General features: G+C 36.6%; 1 protein-coding gene across 3 annotated transcripts in view; it reads left to right on the top strand.

The window, feature by feature from the left end:
* ATP13A4 (ATPase 13A4) overlaps positions 1–16,697 on the top strand; it is a 191,034-nt gene that overhangs the window by 88,419 nt on the left and 85,918 nt on the right. For all 3 annotated transcript variants that reach the window (XM_073023753.1, XM_073023754.1, XM_008009553.3), the window contains 4 exons: positions 9,116–9,186; positions 9,279–9,359; positions 10,877–10,946; positions 12,401–12,535. In XM_073023753.1, coding sequence (XP_072879854.1) covers positions 9,116–9,186; positions 9,279–9,359; positions 10,877–10,946; positions 12,401–12,535 — 357 coding nt within the window. The remainder of the gene's footprint in view (positions 1–9,115; positions 9,187–9,278; positions 9,360–10,876; positions 10,947–12,400; positions 12,536–16,697) is intronic.

The raw sequence follows: 16,697 nt of genomic DNA, 5'->3' as shown, positions 1-16,697 counted from the left end.
CACCCAGGGATATCCCAGGAGGTTTGCTTATGCCTGCAAATATGACCTTATTTGAATTCTTGTCATTCAAATGTATTTGGGTTGCTCCCTCTTCACCCTATTAAATTAGTTCTGCTTGGATTATGACTAGTTAACATTCATATTAAAAACATTTTGTAAGACAGAATGTTTTCTCTTACATTTATGTATGGGTAGTCAGCTGTTTAGTTTTATGAGCTCAAGGTCAGTTATTTAAAATAATAAAAGTAAATTATGAGCAATTTTCCTATTGTCAATTGTTATCACCCAGTTGTCTTTTTTTTTGAAATGGAGTTTCATTCTTGTTGCCCAGGCTGGAGTGCAATGGTGCTGCCATGGCTCACTGCAACCTCTACCTCCCGGGTTCAAGCAATTCTCCTGCCTCAGCCTCCCAAGTAGCTGGGATTACAGACACCTGCCACCATACCCAGCTAATTTTTGTGTTTTTAGTAGAGACGGAGTTTCACCATGTTGACCAGGCTGGTCTTGAACTCCGGACCTCAGGTGATCAACCAACCTCAGCCTCCCAAATTGCTGGGATTACAGGGGTGAGCTACGGTGCTCCACCTGCCCAATTGTCTTAACTGCCCAAATAAACAAAAACAAAGGAGGTCAGGTGCCTCCAAATAATAGTTGCCCCAATCTGTTAGATGTCCATTCACCTGGAGAAGTAAGCTTCCCAGAGAGCCTATGACCTCATAGTTTCATTGCTCTGAAATTCTAGCATCTTTAGTAGCATCAAATAAATAAGTGAACAGATCAGTGAAGAAATGGCCAAGTCAACACACAGAATTGCAGGAGGGGCAGGGGTCTTGAAATGGAAAGTTGTGATAGGTGTACTGCCTTCATTTACCAGCTATGGCATAGGCAGTTTGGTTAGTTACTGCCTCTCTGGTCTTGAGTTTCTTATTTATAAAATAAAAGTAATACCCTCTCTTTGCCTTTCTCAGGGCTGTTATGAACATACAATGAGACGATGGGTATTAAGGTCATTTGTGAACTTCAATGAACTATGCTAGTAACAAAACTTTCATTAAAGTCAGAGGAGCTGTAATAACAGCATTACCAACAGGGTAACATTTAGGGGCATTTAAAGGAGGGGTCCCCAACCCCCAGGCCACTGATCGGTGCCCTGTCCATGGACTGTTAGGAACCAGGCTGCACAGCAGGAGGTGAGCTGCCGGCAAGCTGGCGAGCATTACCGCCTGAGTTCTGCCTCCTGTCAGGTCAGCAGCAGCATGAGATTCTCATAGGAGTGAAATCCTTAATATTGTGAACTGTTCATGTGAGGGATTTAGGTTACAGTGCTCCTTAGGAGAATCTAACGATTGCCTGATGATCTGAAACCATCACCCCATCCCCAACATTCGTGAAAAAGTTGTCTTCCACAAAACCGGTCCCTGGTGCCAAAAAGGTTGGAGATCACTGGTTTAAAGGAAGTCTGAAGATTACAGCGAAGAACTATGTCAGGTTTGGAAACATAGGCTAAGAGGAGAAGCTAAGGACCATCTGGCAGAGTTGCAGGCAAAGCTAACACCCAGTGCTTAACCTGTTAAACAAGTTGCTCTTATAACATGTTCTAACAAGAAATCACAAGCAGAAAGCCCGGGGAGAGGAAATCTTCCTGATGCCTGAGCAGAAAGATGAAATTCACCCCGCAGCAGATATTTGGTTTCCTAATTGCTGTTTCCTGGTCTGAATTTCCAGGAAATGGGCAAATAAACCTCATCTCTTGCAAATATTGTGCTTAACATCCTCTTACCAACTTCCAGAGACTCTGAGAGTGATAGGGGAAGCAGATAAACTCCTGGCAGAGATATTTTCTCCTGGGGGAATCTCAAATGTGCTCAAAAGGTCTAGGATGGAGCCATTCTTCTCATTCTGTGAGGAATGGCTTAAGAAACTGTCGGAAGATAATGGAATTTTCTATCCTCTGGCCTGAGGTAAAACTTACCAGTAGCCTCTTTATTTCTCATTATTGCTGCCTTCATCTACAGATGTTTCATGTCTATTATGTTTTATACATTTTTCAACCTCAGTGTGTGGTTTCTGCCTCTTGATAAGAGGTTCTCAAACTGATCAGGGGCCTCACATTGGAACCACAATTTGTCCTTTAAAATTTTTCTAACACAGATTTTTGCATTTATGTAATTAATAAGTAGGCAGCCATCACTTTATACAGCTTTAATCCTGAAGTCAATGGATTTTCAGATTTTCCTTTGGGACTAGCTTGAACATGATATCCTTTGAGAGACTGAACTTCGGAGCCAGATGGGCTAGAGTTCGAATTCCTGGCAAGTTACTTAAGCAAAATGAACTTCAGGTGCAAAGTGAAGAGGAAAATAATATCTGCCCTAGCACAGGATGATAGAAAAGACTAAACATAACATGTGAAAAGTCCTAACATGCCCCCAGAATAGTAGCTGTGATTACAATCCTGCTGTATTTGCAAAATTGCAAAGAATACGGAAGAGAAAAGCAAATTGTGAGGCAAGACGCTTGAGATTCCAACATGTGTCATGATGGCTAACACGCCCTAGAGCCTGTCATTTACAAATATTTCCTTTGCAGATTGTGAAATCTGCAAATTAGAGAGAGATTGTGTGTCATTCCTACTGGCAATTCACTATAAATTGGAAATAAGATATACTTTTTAAATGCAGTATGTTGCAACCAACCTTGCTGAAATAAATCCGTTCTGTAAAATAAAAAAAAAATACAGCATTTTACATGCTATTTGGTAAGTTTGAATGCCTCTGTGTGTGTGTGTGTGTGCACGTGTGCACGCACATGTGCACATGTGTACATGCACATACACCTATGGCATAGAGTTAACATTCATTTTTGGTAACCTAGACCTTGGAGCTAAGGGATTTAAACTGCATTTCTGGTTGATGTGGTTTTGCAAAGCTTTCACTCATTTATTTAATAAAAAATGTATTGAGCACTTATTTTGTGCCAGCTATATGGTCTTTCCAGTTTTAAAATGTATCTAATGGTTATAATGACGATAATATTCTTGAGCATAGAATATCTAGAGAGAAGCTGAGGGTGAACATAGACATAATCTGTCCAATTGCCTAAATGTATTCATGGGGAAACTGAAGCAAAGAAAAATTTAGTTGAAGTTCTCAAATAGCGATTTAGCAGAGTAGCTACAAAAGGAAGCTCTAGACACTGTTCCTCAACTTTGGCTGCACATTAAAATTACCTGAGGAAAATTAAAAATATTTATGCCCAGAATGCACTGCAGACAAAACAGAATCCTTGAGGATGGGGCCCAGACAGCAGTCTTTTTCTTTCTTTCTTTCTTTCTTTTTTTTTTTTTTTGAGATGGAGTCTTGCTGGGTCGCCCAAGCTGGAGTGCAGTGGCCGATCTCGGCTCACTGCAGGCTCCGCCTCCTGGGTTCACGCCATTCTCCTGCCTCAGCCTCCCGAGTAGCTGGGACTACAGTTGTCCGCCACCACGCCCGGCTAGTTGTTTTGTATTTTTTAGTAGAGATGGGGTTTCACCACGTTAGCCAGGATGGTCTCGATCTCCCAACCTTGTGATCTGCCCGTCTTGGCCTCCCAAAGTGCTGGGATTACAGACTTGAGCCACTGCGCCCGGCCCAACAGCAGCCTTTTGCAAAGCTCCCCAGATGATTCCAGTGAGCGACCTGAGAGTATAATAACCATTGCTCTGTGACAATACGTCAGTCTCACTGTTTCTCTTTGTGTTTAGTTAGGTCACCAGTTCATGGAAATTCACATTCACATATGAACTTGCTTAAAGAATCAGAAGCAAGAACACACAATTATCATAAGCATCAACCCTTCCCTTTTCTCCCACTGCCAACAATCTCAGACCCTCACTTCCTTAATTTTTTTTTTTTTTTGGTAGTAACCTCCTCTTTGTTCTTTAGTATTTGCTGCCAGCCTAATCTTTTTCAGTATCTTTTACTTTCCTTCATTCTTTTTTTTTTTTTTACTGGTTTAATGTGGCTACCAGGATTTTTAAAATTTTGTTTTTAATTGACACAGAATAATTGTACATATTTATGGGGTACAGTGTGATGTTTTGATACATGTATACATTATGTATAAATCAAATTAGGATATTTGCATATCTGTCACCTCATAGGTTTATCACTTCTTTGTGGTGATAATATTCAAACTCCTGTCTTCTAGCTATTTTGGAATATACAGTACAATATTACTAAACATAGTCACCCTGCTCTGCAAAAAGAACAACAAAATTTATTCCTTCTCTCTAACTGTAACTTTGTACTGTTGACCAACCTTCCTCCATCCCATTGTCTATGCTATTCCCCCCAGCCTCTGATACCCGATATTCTGCTCTCTACTTGTACGACATCAGCTGTTTTATATTTCACAAATGAGTCAGATCCTGCAGTATTTGCCTTATGTGTCTTGCTTATTTTATTTAACATCTCTTCAGGGTTCATCCATGTTGTCAAAACTGACGGAATCTCCTTCTTTTTAAGGCCAAATAACATTCCACAAAGAAAATGTATATGTACAGTTTCTTTATCTATTCATCCATTGATAGGCCCTTAGGTTAATTCCATATCTTGGTTATTGTGAATATTACTGCAATAAACATGAGAGTGCAGATATTTGTCTGACATACTGATTTCTTTTCCTTTAGATATATACCTACGATTGGGATTAAGGGATCATATGATGGTTTATTTTTAATTTTATAAGGAGCCTGTATACTGTTTTTCATAATGACTGTACTAATTTATATTCCCACTAACAGTGTACAAGAGTTTCTTCTCTTTATATCCTCGCTAGCATTTGTCATTTTTTTTGTCTTTTTGATAATAGCATTTTAACTGGAGTGAGGTGATAGCTCACTGTGGTTTTCACGTGCATTTCCCTGATGACCAGTGATATTAAGCATGTTTTCATTTATCTGTGAGCCATTTGTATGTCTTCTTTTGAAAAATGTCTGTTTAGTTCTTTTGCCCATTTTCTATCAAATAGTTGTTTTGTTGCTACTGAGTTTTTTGAGTTCCTTATATATTCTGGATATTAACCCCTTGTCAGATATACAGTTTGCAAATATTTTCTTCCATTCTGTAGGTTGTCTTTTCACTTGGTTAGTTATTTCCTTTGCTGTATAGAAGCTTTTGGCTTGATGTAATTTCAATTGTCTATTTTTGTTTTGGGGTAGCTTGCACTTTTGGAGTCTTACCCAAAAAATCCTTGCCCAGACCAATGCCATGTCAGACCTTATATTTTTCTTTTAGTAGTTTTATCATTTCCCATCTTACATTTAAGTCTTTAATCTATTTCAAGTTGAGTTTTGTGTATGGTAAGATATAGGGGTCTAGCTTCATTCTTCTGCATGTGGATTGCCAAGTTTCTCAGTTTGATTTATATATATATATATATATATATATATATATATATATATATATACACACACACACATACAGAGAGAGAGAGAGAGAGAGAGAGAGAGAGAGACAGAGTCTTGCCCTGTCTCCCAGGCTGGAGTGCAGTGGCAGGGTCTCAGCTAACTGCAACCTCAGCCTCCCAGGTCCAAGTGATTCTCCTGCCTCAGCCTCCTGAATAGCTGGGATGACAGGCACCCACCACCATGCCCAGCTAACTTTGTACTTTTAGTAGAGATGGGGTTTTGCCATGTTGGCCAGGTTGGTCTCAAATTCCTGACCTCAAGTGATCCACCTGTCTCAGCCTCCCAAAGTGCTGGGATTACAGGCATGAGCCACCATGCCTGGCCTATCTCAGCATTATTTATTAAGGAGACCATCCTTTATTCGTTGTGTGTTCTTGGCGCCTTTGTTGAAAACTAGTTGGCTGCAAGTGTGTGAATTCATTTCTGTTTTCTCTCTGCGGTTCCCTTGGTCTATATGTCTATTTCTCTGCCAGCACCATGCTGTTTTAGTTACTATTGCTTTGTAGTGAAATTTGAAGTCAGATAGTGTGATGCCTTTAGCTTTGCTCTTTTTGCTCTGTTTGCTTTGGGTATCCAGGGTCTTTTGTGGTTTCATACCAATTTTAGGATTGTTTTTTCTATTCCTGTGAAGAATATCACTGGTATTTTTATAGGAATTTAATTGAATCTGTATATTGCTTTTGACAGTATGGGCATTTTTAACAAGATTAGTTCTTTCAATCCATGAGAATGGAATATCTTTTCAATTATTTTTGTCTTCTTCAATTTCTTGCAATAATGTTTTGTAGATTTCATTGTAGAGATTTTTCAAGACCTTGGTTAAATTTATTCCTACGTATTTTATTATTTTTTTGTAGCCGTTGCCAATGGGATAGTTTCTTGATTTCTTTTTCAGATAGTTTGCTATTAGTTATAGAAATGCTGCTGATTTTTATACACATTGATTTCGTATTCTGTAACTCTACTGAATTTGTTTATTAGTTTTTTTTGTGTGTGGAGTCTTTAGGATGTTCTATATATGATATCGTGTCATCTGCCAAAAGGGGCAACTTAAGTTCTTTTCCAATTTTGGTGTCTTTTACTTCTTTCTCTTGCCTAATTTCTCTGGCTAGGACTTCCTGTAATATGTTGAATAAAAGTGATGAAAACAGGCATTCTTGTCTTGTTCTAGATCTTACAGGAAAAACTTTCAATATTTTCTAGTTTTGTATAATATTAGCTGTTGATTTGCATGGCTTTTCTTGTGTTGAGATGCATTCCTTCTATATCTGTTTTGTTGAGTTTTTATCATGAAAGGATGTTGAATTTTGTCAGATGCTTTTCTGTATTTGTTCAAATGATCATATGGTGTTTGTGTTTCATTCTGTTAATGTGATATTTTATGTTTATTCATTTGTATATGTTGAATCATCCTTGTATCCTGGGATGAATTCCACTTGATCATGGTAAATGATCTTTTTAATGTGCTGTTAACTTCAATTTTGTTGACAACTTTTGCTTCTAGGTTTGTCAGGAATATTGACATATGGTTGTCTTTTTTGTTGTGTTCTTCTCTAGTTTTGTTATCAGGGTGATGCATAGATGAATTTGGAAATATTTTCTCCTCTTCAATTTTTTGGAATAGTTTGAGTAGAATTGGTATTCTTCTTTAAATGTTTAGTAGAATTCAGCAGTGAAGCCATCAGGTACTGAGCTTTTGTTTGATGCAAGACTTTTTATCACTGATTCAATCTCTGCTAATTCATCTGTTCACATTTTCTATGTTTTCATGATGCAATCTTGATAGCTTACATGTGTCCAGGAATTTTTCCATTTCTTCTGGATTTATCAAACTTGTTGGTATATAATTGTTTATAATAATCTCCTAGGTTTTTTGTATTCCTTTGTTATCATTTGTAATGTCTCTTTTTTCATTTCTGATTTTATTTGAGTCTTCCCTTTTTTTCTTTAGTCTGACTAAATGTTTGTTAATTTTGTTTATCTTTTAAAAAATCCAGCTCTTTGGGTTTTTTGAACTTTTGTTTTCTCGTTTTATTTACCTCTGTTCTGATCTTTATTATTTCCTTCTTTCTGTTAATTTTGGATATAGTTTGTTCTCATTTTTCCCTGAAGTGCAATGTTAGATTGTCTATTTGAGATCATTCTTTTTTGTATAGAGGTATTCATTGCTATACGCTTTCCTCTTAGAACAGCTTTTTCTGTATCCCATAGGTTTTTGATAAGCTGTGTTTTCATTTTCATTTGTCTCAAGAAATTTTGAAATTTCTCTTTTAATTTCTTTGTTGACCAATGGTTGTTCAAGAGCATGTTGTTTAATTTGTATGTATTTGCAAAGTTTCTGAAGTTTTTCTTGCTTTTATTGATTTCTACTTTTATACTATTACAGTCAGAAAAAATACTTGATATGATTTCAGTTTTTAAAATTTGTTAAGACTTGTTTGTGACCTAATGTATAATCTATTCTGGATACTGTTCCATGAGCAGTTGAGAAGAATGTATATTCTGCAACTGTTGAATGGAATGTTCTGTAAGTGTCTGTTAGGTCCATTTGGTCTACAGTGTAGTTTAGATTTGATATTTATTTGTTCGTTTTCTGTCTGGATGATCTGTTCTTTGCTGTGAGTGAGGTGTTGAAATTCTCTACTATCATTGTGTTGCAGTCAATTTCTCCCTTTGGTTTTATTAATTTTTGCTTTACATATTTAGGTGCTCCCATGTTGGATGCATACATCTGAGCGTTAATCCCTTACTGAATCGACTCCTTTGTCATTATGCAATGATCTTCTTTGTCTCTTTTTATAGTTTTAATTTAAAGTGTATCTTATCTGACATAAGTGTAACTATTTCTAATATCTTCTGGTTTCCATTTTCATGGAATGTCTTCTTCCATTCTTTCATTTTCAGCCTATGTATGTTATTACTAGTTAAATGATTCTTCATAGGTTGCATATAGTTGGGTCTTTTTATGTTAGAAAGGAAAATGATTGAGCACTGCTTTTCATTAAAAAGAAAACCTTACTGAGGACTTCTGTAACCTCATTATCTGTCTAAGTAATTTCTTCTCAACTCTGGTATCAATACTTTGGTTTCAGTTTGTCTTTCTAGCTTCGTTCTTCATTCTACAAATAGGCGTGCTCACTGGCCTTCTTCCCCCAAACTAACTTGTGAGCAATCTCTTTAAAATACTTTCTATTTTCTCATCTGAGTAAAAGTCTTCTAATCCTTCAACACTGTAACTCATACATCATCTCCATCATAGTGCCTTCCATCATCTTCTTTCTCTTTATGTCTACAGCATTTAAAAATGTATTTTTTATTTTATTATGTTTTAATTTTTTTGACATGTACATATTGAACTCTATGTCTTTTTTTTGGAAATTTTTCTTTCTTAGTTTATAAAGTAGTAGAATGCAGAGACTAAGTTTTATTCATATATATTTTTCTATATAGTAGGTCCATGATACATGCTGATTAAATGATGACTTCTAATAAAGGGTACCATTTGTATGGTAGAAAAGCAAAGGATAAGTTAGAAAAGGATAAAATCTTAAATAAGTATGTTAAAGTTTTATCTTTGCTTTTTAAACAAATGCTTCTTTAGCCACTGGTTGCTGTTTATTCTCTGATCCTCAAACTAGAGGTTTTCTTAGTACTTTTCTTTTGCAGGTGAGATGCATAAAAGTGCAGAAAATAAGATATGTTTGGAACTACTTAGAAGGACAGTTCCAGAAAATTGGGTAAGTTGTTTTAGCGAGTACAGCCAAAGAAGAAAAATGTCATCTCAAAAATATTATTGCTAAATATGTTCTTTTCATTATTATTATTTTAGCTCTTTGGAAGACTGGCTCAGTTCTGCCAAGATACATCAGAAATTTGGATCAGGCTTGACAAGAGAAGAACAAGAGATTAGGTACCATGCGTGTTATTGCCTATACTAGTTCAAAAGGATTATTATCAGTTAGCCAAATAGACAGCTCAGTAAATAGTTATCTTAATAGATTAATATCAGAAAATGTTGTAATGCTCTATTTAGTATTATTAAATTAAATCTTTCACGTACATTATATTACTTCATCTTCAGAGTAACCTTATGGGGCAGGTAGAACAGACATTATCACCATTTCCATACAACAAATGAGAAATCTGAGACTCAGAAAGGTTTCATGGCCGGAACGAGGTCACACAGATGGGAATTAGTAGCGGAAGAACTGAGGCCCACACTCCTGGCTGCAGATGTAGTGCTCTTTCTACTCCATACAATGTTTCTCAAGGTTATTATAATATGAAGTTGAGCCAGTTTAGGTTATAATCAAGAAATACATCTTAGATCATGATAATGCAGTTACATAATAACCATGGAGCAGCAGTAGAACACCATGCAAGATGTGTAGCTCCACAATTCCAAATGAATTATTAGGCAGAGGAGAGAGATTAGGGAGGGCACTGGTATGTCAAGAGTCTGTGGGCTTTGAACAAATATCTTTTCCTCCCTGGACCTTTGTTTCTCAATCATAGACAGGGGGAGAAGGACTCTTTAAAGGCCTTGCTGTTCTAAGTTTCTATGATTCACATGCTTCGCCCTTCCCCATTTCTAGTACTTTGAAGAGATGTAGAGCCTAGCAGAATCTGCATCAGCTGGGAGCTTGTTAGAAACGCATGATCTCAGACCACTTTTCATCCCGTTGAATCAGAATCTTCATTTTAACAATATCACCAAGTGATCTATATAAATGTTAAAGTTTGAGAAGCACTGCTCTCATACATTTGACCAAGCTATTTAATCTGAGCATCGAGGTGGAAGACACAGAGAAAGCAGTTAGTGTTTTCCACAGTAACGTAACTCGTAAAATGTCTTTCCTCTGCGTAATCAAAGAAACACATCTCTGCGTTTTAGAGACACTGAATCCAAAAGCCGAAGAGTTATGCCTGTAGAGTTATTTTTGAGATCACAGAACTTTCCACCTACATTAAAATACATTCTGAAGTTTTCCAGAACTACTAAATAGGGGTAGGAAAGTAGAAACAGCATTTCCTTATCAATAAAGGTGTTTTCTCTTAACTGTCTCACGGTCTTATAGTAATAAAACCGGAATTGAGGAGAGACAGAGTTGGGAACATCCCAATCCTGAAACTACTTGAATGAGACAATATTTAATATTAAATACCCAAAATACCATTTAGAAAAATATTTAGACCTTGGGAAGAGTATAGTTCTAGAAGCAATACGGTCATATCTATCGTTTTTGCACCTGGGAACCCTCACCTCCCATCATTTTGAGAAGGATGGGAATGGTATATAACAAGGGAGGCTTATGTTGGTCCCATGAGTGAGAAATTGAACATGGAATAGACTTTTTTCTGAATAGGTGAGGAGTGAGTTTTAATTTTATTATTTGTGATGGAGTGATATGTGATTTCTTTCTATAGGAGGTTAATATGTGGGCCTAATACTATCGATGTTGAAGTTACACCAATTTGGAAACTGCTCATCAAGGAGGTAATTTCTCCAGCATTTTCTCTTGGTGTTGGATAGAAAATAAAGAAGTTTGACTCCAATGAAATAATCAGGAGTGCTACTTGTTAATAAGTAACTATAATATAGAATATATTTTGGAAGTATGTCAAGCATATTATCCTCATATCTCTTGGTTACTCTTTTTCTCCAAGTGGTTCTTTTGCAGATTGCCATATGCAAGACAAGGTGTGAAACTCATTGTACTTACTTAACATTTAGTGGCTGGATGAATGTAATGTTTCTTTTCTTTTTTAATACTGTGCTGCTTAACTTGTTTTAACTTTGTGAAACTCAATTTTTTTTAAGCTAATCCTTTTGTTAGGTAACAGATACAAGTTCCTTGGTGCCTAAAAATGTAGGAAGGAAAAACCCCATTTATTCAACCTTATTAGTACTGCAGATCTCAAGGTATAAGATGAAATTTCCCTTCTGGACCCTATCACTGGGATCTTCATTTTTTCACTTTACAATGATTATTATCAAACCATAGCCCTCTAGCTGTACTCTGGCTTCCCTGTGCTCCCTCTGCACTCCTCCTTGCCTTAGAAAAGCTTACTAAACTTAAGGTGCTTTTAAAGTATTTCCAGCAAGCTGTCAAGCATGAAAGAAAGTAAAACAAACCAATGGGGAATGTTTCTGTGTGCTGCCTCTCTAACCAGAAGAAAGGATGGCCATTTCTGTTTTAGACAGAAGGAAACCAACTAGGGGGAATTTAAGTGAAGGCACAACATGTTTTTTGACCAAAGCTGCGTTCCAGCTGTTGAAGTTAACAGCTACTCTCTCGCACAGTGTCCTAGATGCTCTTTTGCAGCTTACTGCTTTCTACTTAACGAGAACATGCAGTCTTCAGCTCACCCATTCATCAAGTTCCTTAACGACTTCAAATGTGGCAGGTGTTATGTCATAGGGAAGAGGAGACTAGAAAGTATTTTAACTTTGTAAACCTGAACTAATACTTCACCTTTCTGAAGGCCAGTAAATGTAAACAGGAGATGACAACATCTACTCCTTAAATAACTATTGTGATGGTCAACATGTCAATACATGAGACACTACTTTGTAAATTGTAAAGTGCGGCAGTGATTAAAAGTAAGTGCTCTGGGGTCAGATTGCCTGGGTTTAAGTCTTGGGTCTGTGGCAATCATGGTCGCATGACTTTGGACGTATTTCTCAAGATCTAAGGTTCAGTTTCTTTATCATTACAATGGAGATCAGTAACTTCTGGTTAATAAGGTAATTGTGGGAATTCAATGAGAAAATTCAAGTAAAGTTGCTTAGAGCAGTGTCTGGCACCTGTCAGTTGCTGAATAAATATAATAAGACTATTGTGTGGGATGATGTATGTCATGAAGATGATTATGAAAACAAGTAAATAAAGAGCTAAGTGTGAAGCCTAAAAATCTTGCTTGCTTTCCTGTTTTTATGTCTGCCAACAGGTTCTAAATCCATTTTATATATTTCAACTCTTCAGTGTCTGTTTGTGGTTTAGTGAAGACTATAAGGAATATGCTTTTGCCATCATAATCATGTCCATAATTTCCATATCTTTGACAGTGTATGATCTCAGAGAGGTGAGTTTCTCTATTAGTTCTATGGTTTCAGAAAGGGAAGAATAGTGACTTTATTAAAAATTTGTTAGAAAGGAGTATCAGGAAATAGTCACTTCCTACTCCATAGTAAGTGAGACCAAGTTTATAAATATGTAGCACAGTAAGCAGTGTTCAACAATTTAGTTCTTTCCCTTTCCTCCCATTCCAATCTCTGACATTTGAAGTTATTTTTCCTCTCTCTTTAATTTACTTAAGACTAATTAGCCAGAACAACATGCAAAGGTTTATGAATTGTGAATATGTGAAAAAATGCATGTAGAGAATACTGATGGGACTTGAAGATGGTGGAAGAGAGATGGAAGGTGGAGGAATCTATTTAATATGAACTCCTTTGCCATTTATGTTTGGCTGGTACTCATTTGTCAAGGCCGCAGTCCAACTCCTGGCTTTCTTTATGCCTACACCAGGTTTCTAGATACTGTTGGAAAAAAAAAATTACATAGAACAGATTGGTTGGTTGCACTATAAATCTGCGAATTCCAACTTCATCTGGGCAAGCCTTCTGTTCATCTCTAATCGAGGTACTCTCCCGTCCTCTGAAATGAAGGTTTCAAGCCATCTCTGTCTTCTGGTGTCTGAGATGCCCATCTTCTCATATTCCACTCTTTCTTTAATTCAGCAGATATCACTTATTTCACAAAAAAGGTGGAAGCCATAAGACAGAAAATTGCCCAACTCCTCACTTTCCGAGTGCCAAATGACTCATCTCTGCAGCCCCCTCCTGCCCTGACCTCTCATTCCAGTGGAGGAAGTGCCCCCGGCCATGCCTGCGAGACCATCCTCTTCCACCTTCTTGGGGTGCTTATGCAGTCCATGAGTGACTCCTCTCTTCTCCTCAAGAGCCTTCCCATCAACATTTAACATTCTCAAATTCTCCTAACTTGAAAACAAAACTCAAACAAAACAGTTTCTTCTCTTGACCATGCTTCTGCCTTCAGCTACTACTATATCACTCTTTTTCCATTCACAGTAAAACTTCTAGAGTCTTTGTCTCTGTTATCATTAGTTACTCATCTTCCTCTTACTTTTCAGTCATGCCGACATGCCTTCCTCCCTCATGACTCCATTTAAACAAATCTTGTTAAGGTCGCCACTGTGATCCCAAAGCCCATAGATCATTTTAAAATTTAAAAAGTTCTTTTAAAATTAGCTCTTTTTTTTCCTTAATAGAAAGGGCAATATGTGGCTATGATAAAAATAAAATTCAAACAGAACAAAAGAGTGTGAATAAAAATTAAGGCTTCCTCCTGTTGGGAAAACTTCCGAGTGTTCAGGTCCTCTTTCAAGATACATCCACTAGGACCCTATTTTCTGTATACTTTCAGCAATATTAAATGCATATGCATTAATTTGTTTAACAGAATGAATATATTCTATGTACACTGTTCTGCACTTGAATTTTACTTATTTATTTATTTATTTTTGAGACGGAGTTTTGCTTTCGTCGCCCAGGCTGGAGTGCAATGGGGCGATCTCGGCTCACTGCAAACTCTGCCTCCTAGGTTCAAGCAATTCTCCTGCCTCAGCCTCCCAAGTAGCTGGGATTACAGCTGTGTGCCACCACGCCCAGCTAATTTTTATGTTTTTAGTAGAGACGGGGTTTCACCATGATGATCTGAATGGTGTCGATCTCCTGACCTCCAGTGATCCACCCGCCTCGGCCTCCCAAAGTGCTGGGATTACAGGCATAAGCCACCGTGCCCAGCTTCCACTTGAATTTCTTACCTATTATATCCTAAATATCTTTCTGCATCTGCACAAATACATTTTCTCTAGATGTATCATAATTTTTCACCAGTCCAATATTGATATGTATTTGGTTGTTTCTAGTCTTTTGCTACTAAGACAATGCTGCAAAAGCATCCTTACACATATATCTTTTCATACATCTATATATACGTATGCATATGACACATATTACATATGTATACATATGTATATAACAAGTATATATGCTTGTAAATATCTGTATTGATATATAGAAAATTTCTGCAATTGAAATTACTTAGTCATAAGCTAGGTACACTATTTTAATGCATGTTGTCAAAATGCCTCTTAAAAAAAGTAATACTGGCCAGGTATGGAGGCTCACACCTGTAATCCCAGAATTTTGGGAGGCTGAAGTGGCAGGATAGCTTAGATCCAGGAGTTCAAGACCAGCCTGAGCAACATAGTGAGACCTCATCTCTCTATGTATATAAAAAAGTAATACCAATTTACATTCCTTACAACAGTAGATAAGTTTTTCTTATCTTTACCAATATAAGTGAAAACAGAATTCAGTAATTCCAATCACGTTTTCTATTATGAGTTGAGCATTTCTTCACACTTTAGGCCATTTGTATTTCTTTTACTGTGAACTCTTTGTGTCCTTTATCAATTTTTATTGGGTTCTTGGTGTTTTGCTTGCTGATGTTATGGTCCCCCTGCAGTGGATTTTTTTTTTTTTTTTTTCCGCAGTACAGATTTCGCTAAACTTCTCAGTTGGATTTGACACAGTTAACTGCTCCGTTCTTTCTGATGCACTCTTTTCCTTGGCTTCAGTGACAGCACACTCTGCATCCTCTCCAGCTGCTCTTTTCCATTCTCTTTTGATAGCTCGGCCTTCTCTATCTGACTTTTAAAAAATGAGTGTTCCAAAGTCAAAACAACAGGAAAATGCATATAATGTAAAGGCTCCATTTGTCTCTCCCACTCCACTTGGCCAACTGCTTACATTAGTTTCTTGTGTAATCTTTTAAAAAATTTTTAGGCAAACGAAGCAAATACAAGTACATGTATTTTCTCTTTTTCTTATCTAAGTGGTAGCATAATTACATTATTTCCTAACTTGCTATTTAAAAAATTACTATTAATATATCTTGAGGATCTTTTCATGCAAGTACATAAAAGATTCTTCATTATTTTTATAGCCGTACATGCCAATGACTTCAAAGGCATATGCTAATGACTTTCAAATTTGTATGTATATCTCAAATCCAGATATCCCTTTTCAGTTCCAGACTCATAGCTTCAACTACCTATTTGATATCCCCACCTTAATATCAACAAATTACCTTAAATTCAACATTCTCAACATAAAACTCAAGGATTCTTCTCCTCAAATCTGCACTTAGGTTTTTCTGATTTGGTAGCAGATACTACTGACCATTCTGTTGCACAAGCCAGAAATCTGGTTGCCAACCTTGAAACTTTCTTTCTTCTTCCCCTTCAATTACACAGGAAGTCCTTTGATTTTTCCTTCCTAAATATCTCTTGACATCATTCACTTTTTTCCACCCTAACACTTTTAAGGTTCGAGTTAGTATCGTTTTCTACCTTGCAGTCACCTCCCATCTGGCCTCCATACATCATTCTTGTAGAACACGACTATTTACAAGCTTTTATCACTAAAATGCTTCAAAATATTCCCATTGCTCTTACAATAAACTTCTAAATCTCATTGCAGACTTTAAAGCTTTACCTCGAGACTCACAAACTTTTTAGTTTCTAGAGCTCTTTAAACTCTTAAAAATCACTAAGGATCTCTAAGAGTTTTAAATCTTGTAGGTTATATCTATTGGTATTTACCAAATTAAGAATTAAAACTCAGAATGATAAAATATTTATTAATTAATTTAAAATAATAACATATTTGTATATAAATATATATTTAAAGACAACTGTATTTTCCAAAATAAAAATAATTTAGTGAGGAGAACGGCATTATTTTACATTTTTGCAAATCTCTTTTATGTTTGGTTTAATAGAAGACAATTGGATTTTCTTTTTTTTTGGCTTCTAAGCAACAGAATTTATTTCTTTAGTTATGGAGGCTGGAAAGTTCAAGATAAGACACCAGCAGATTCAGTGTCTGGTGAGGTCTCTCGTCTTGGTTCAGAGATGGCACCTTCTTATTGCATCCTCACATGGTGAAAGAGACATGGCGTCTCTCCTGGGCCTCTTTTATAAGGACACTAAAATTATTCATGACCTAATCACCTTTCAAAGGCCCCTACTCCTAATATCATCATCTCGGGGGTTAGGATTTCAATACATGAATTTTGGGTCACATTCAGACCGTGGCAGTCTTTTAAAAAATGTCTATATCAGTTGATTTAAATACTTTGATAATTGTACTTCT

The sequence above is a fragment of the Chlorocebus sabaeus genome, chromosome 15 (assembly GCF_047675955.1).
Source record: "Chlorocebus sabaeus isolate Y175 chromosome 15, mChlSab1.0.hap1, whole genome shotgun sequence".
Taxonomy (NCBI): Eukaryota; Metazoa; Chordata; class Mammalia; order Primates; family Cercopithecidae; genus Chlorocebus; species Chlorocebus sabaeus.
Note: the sequence above shows the minus strand (reverse complement) of the source record. Positions and strands in the feature narration are given on the sequence as shown.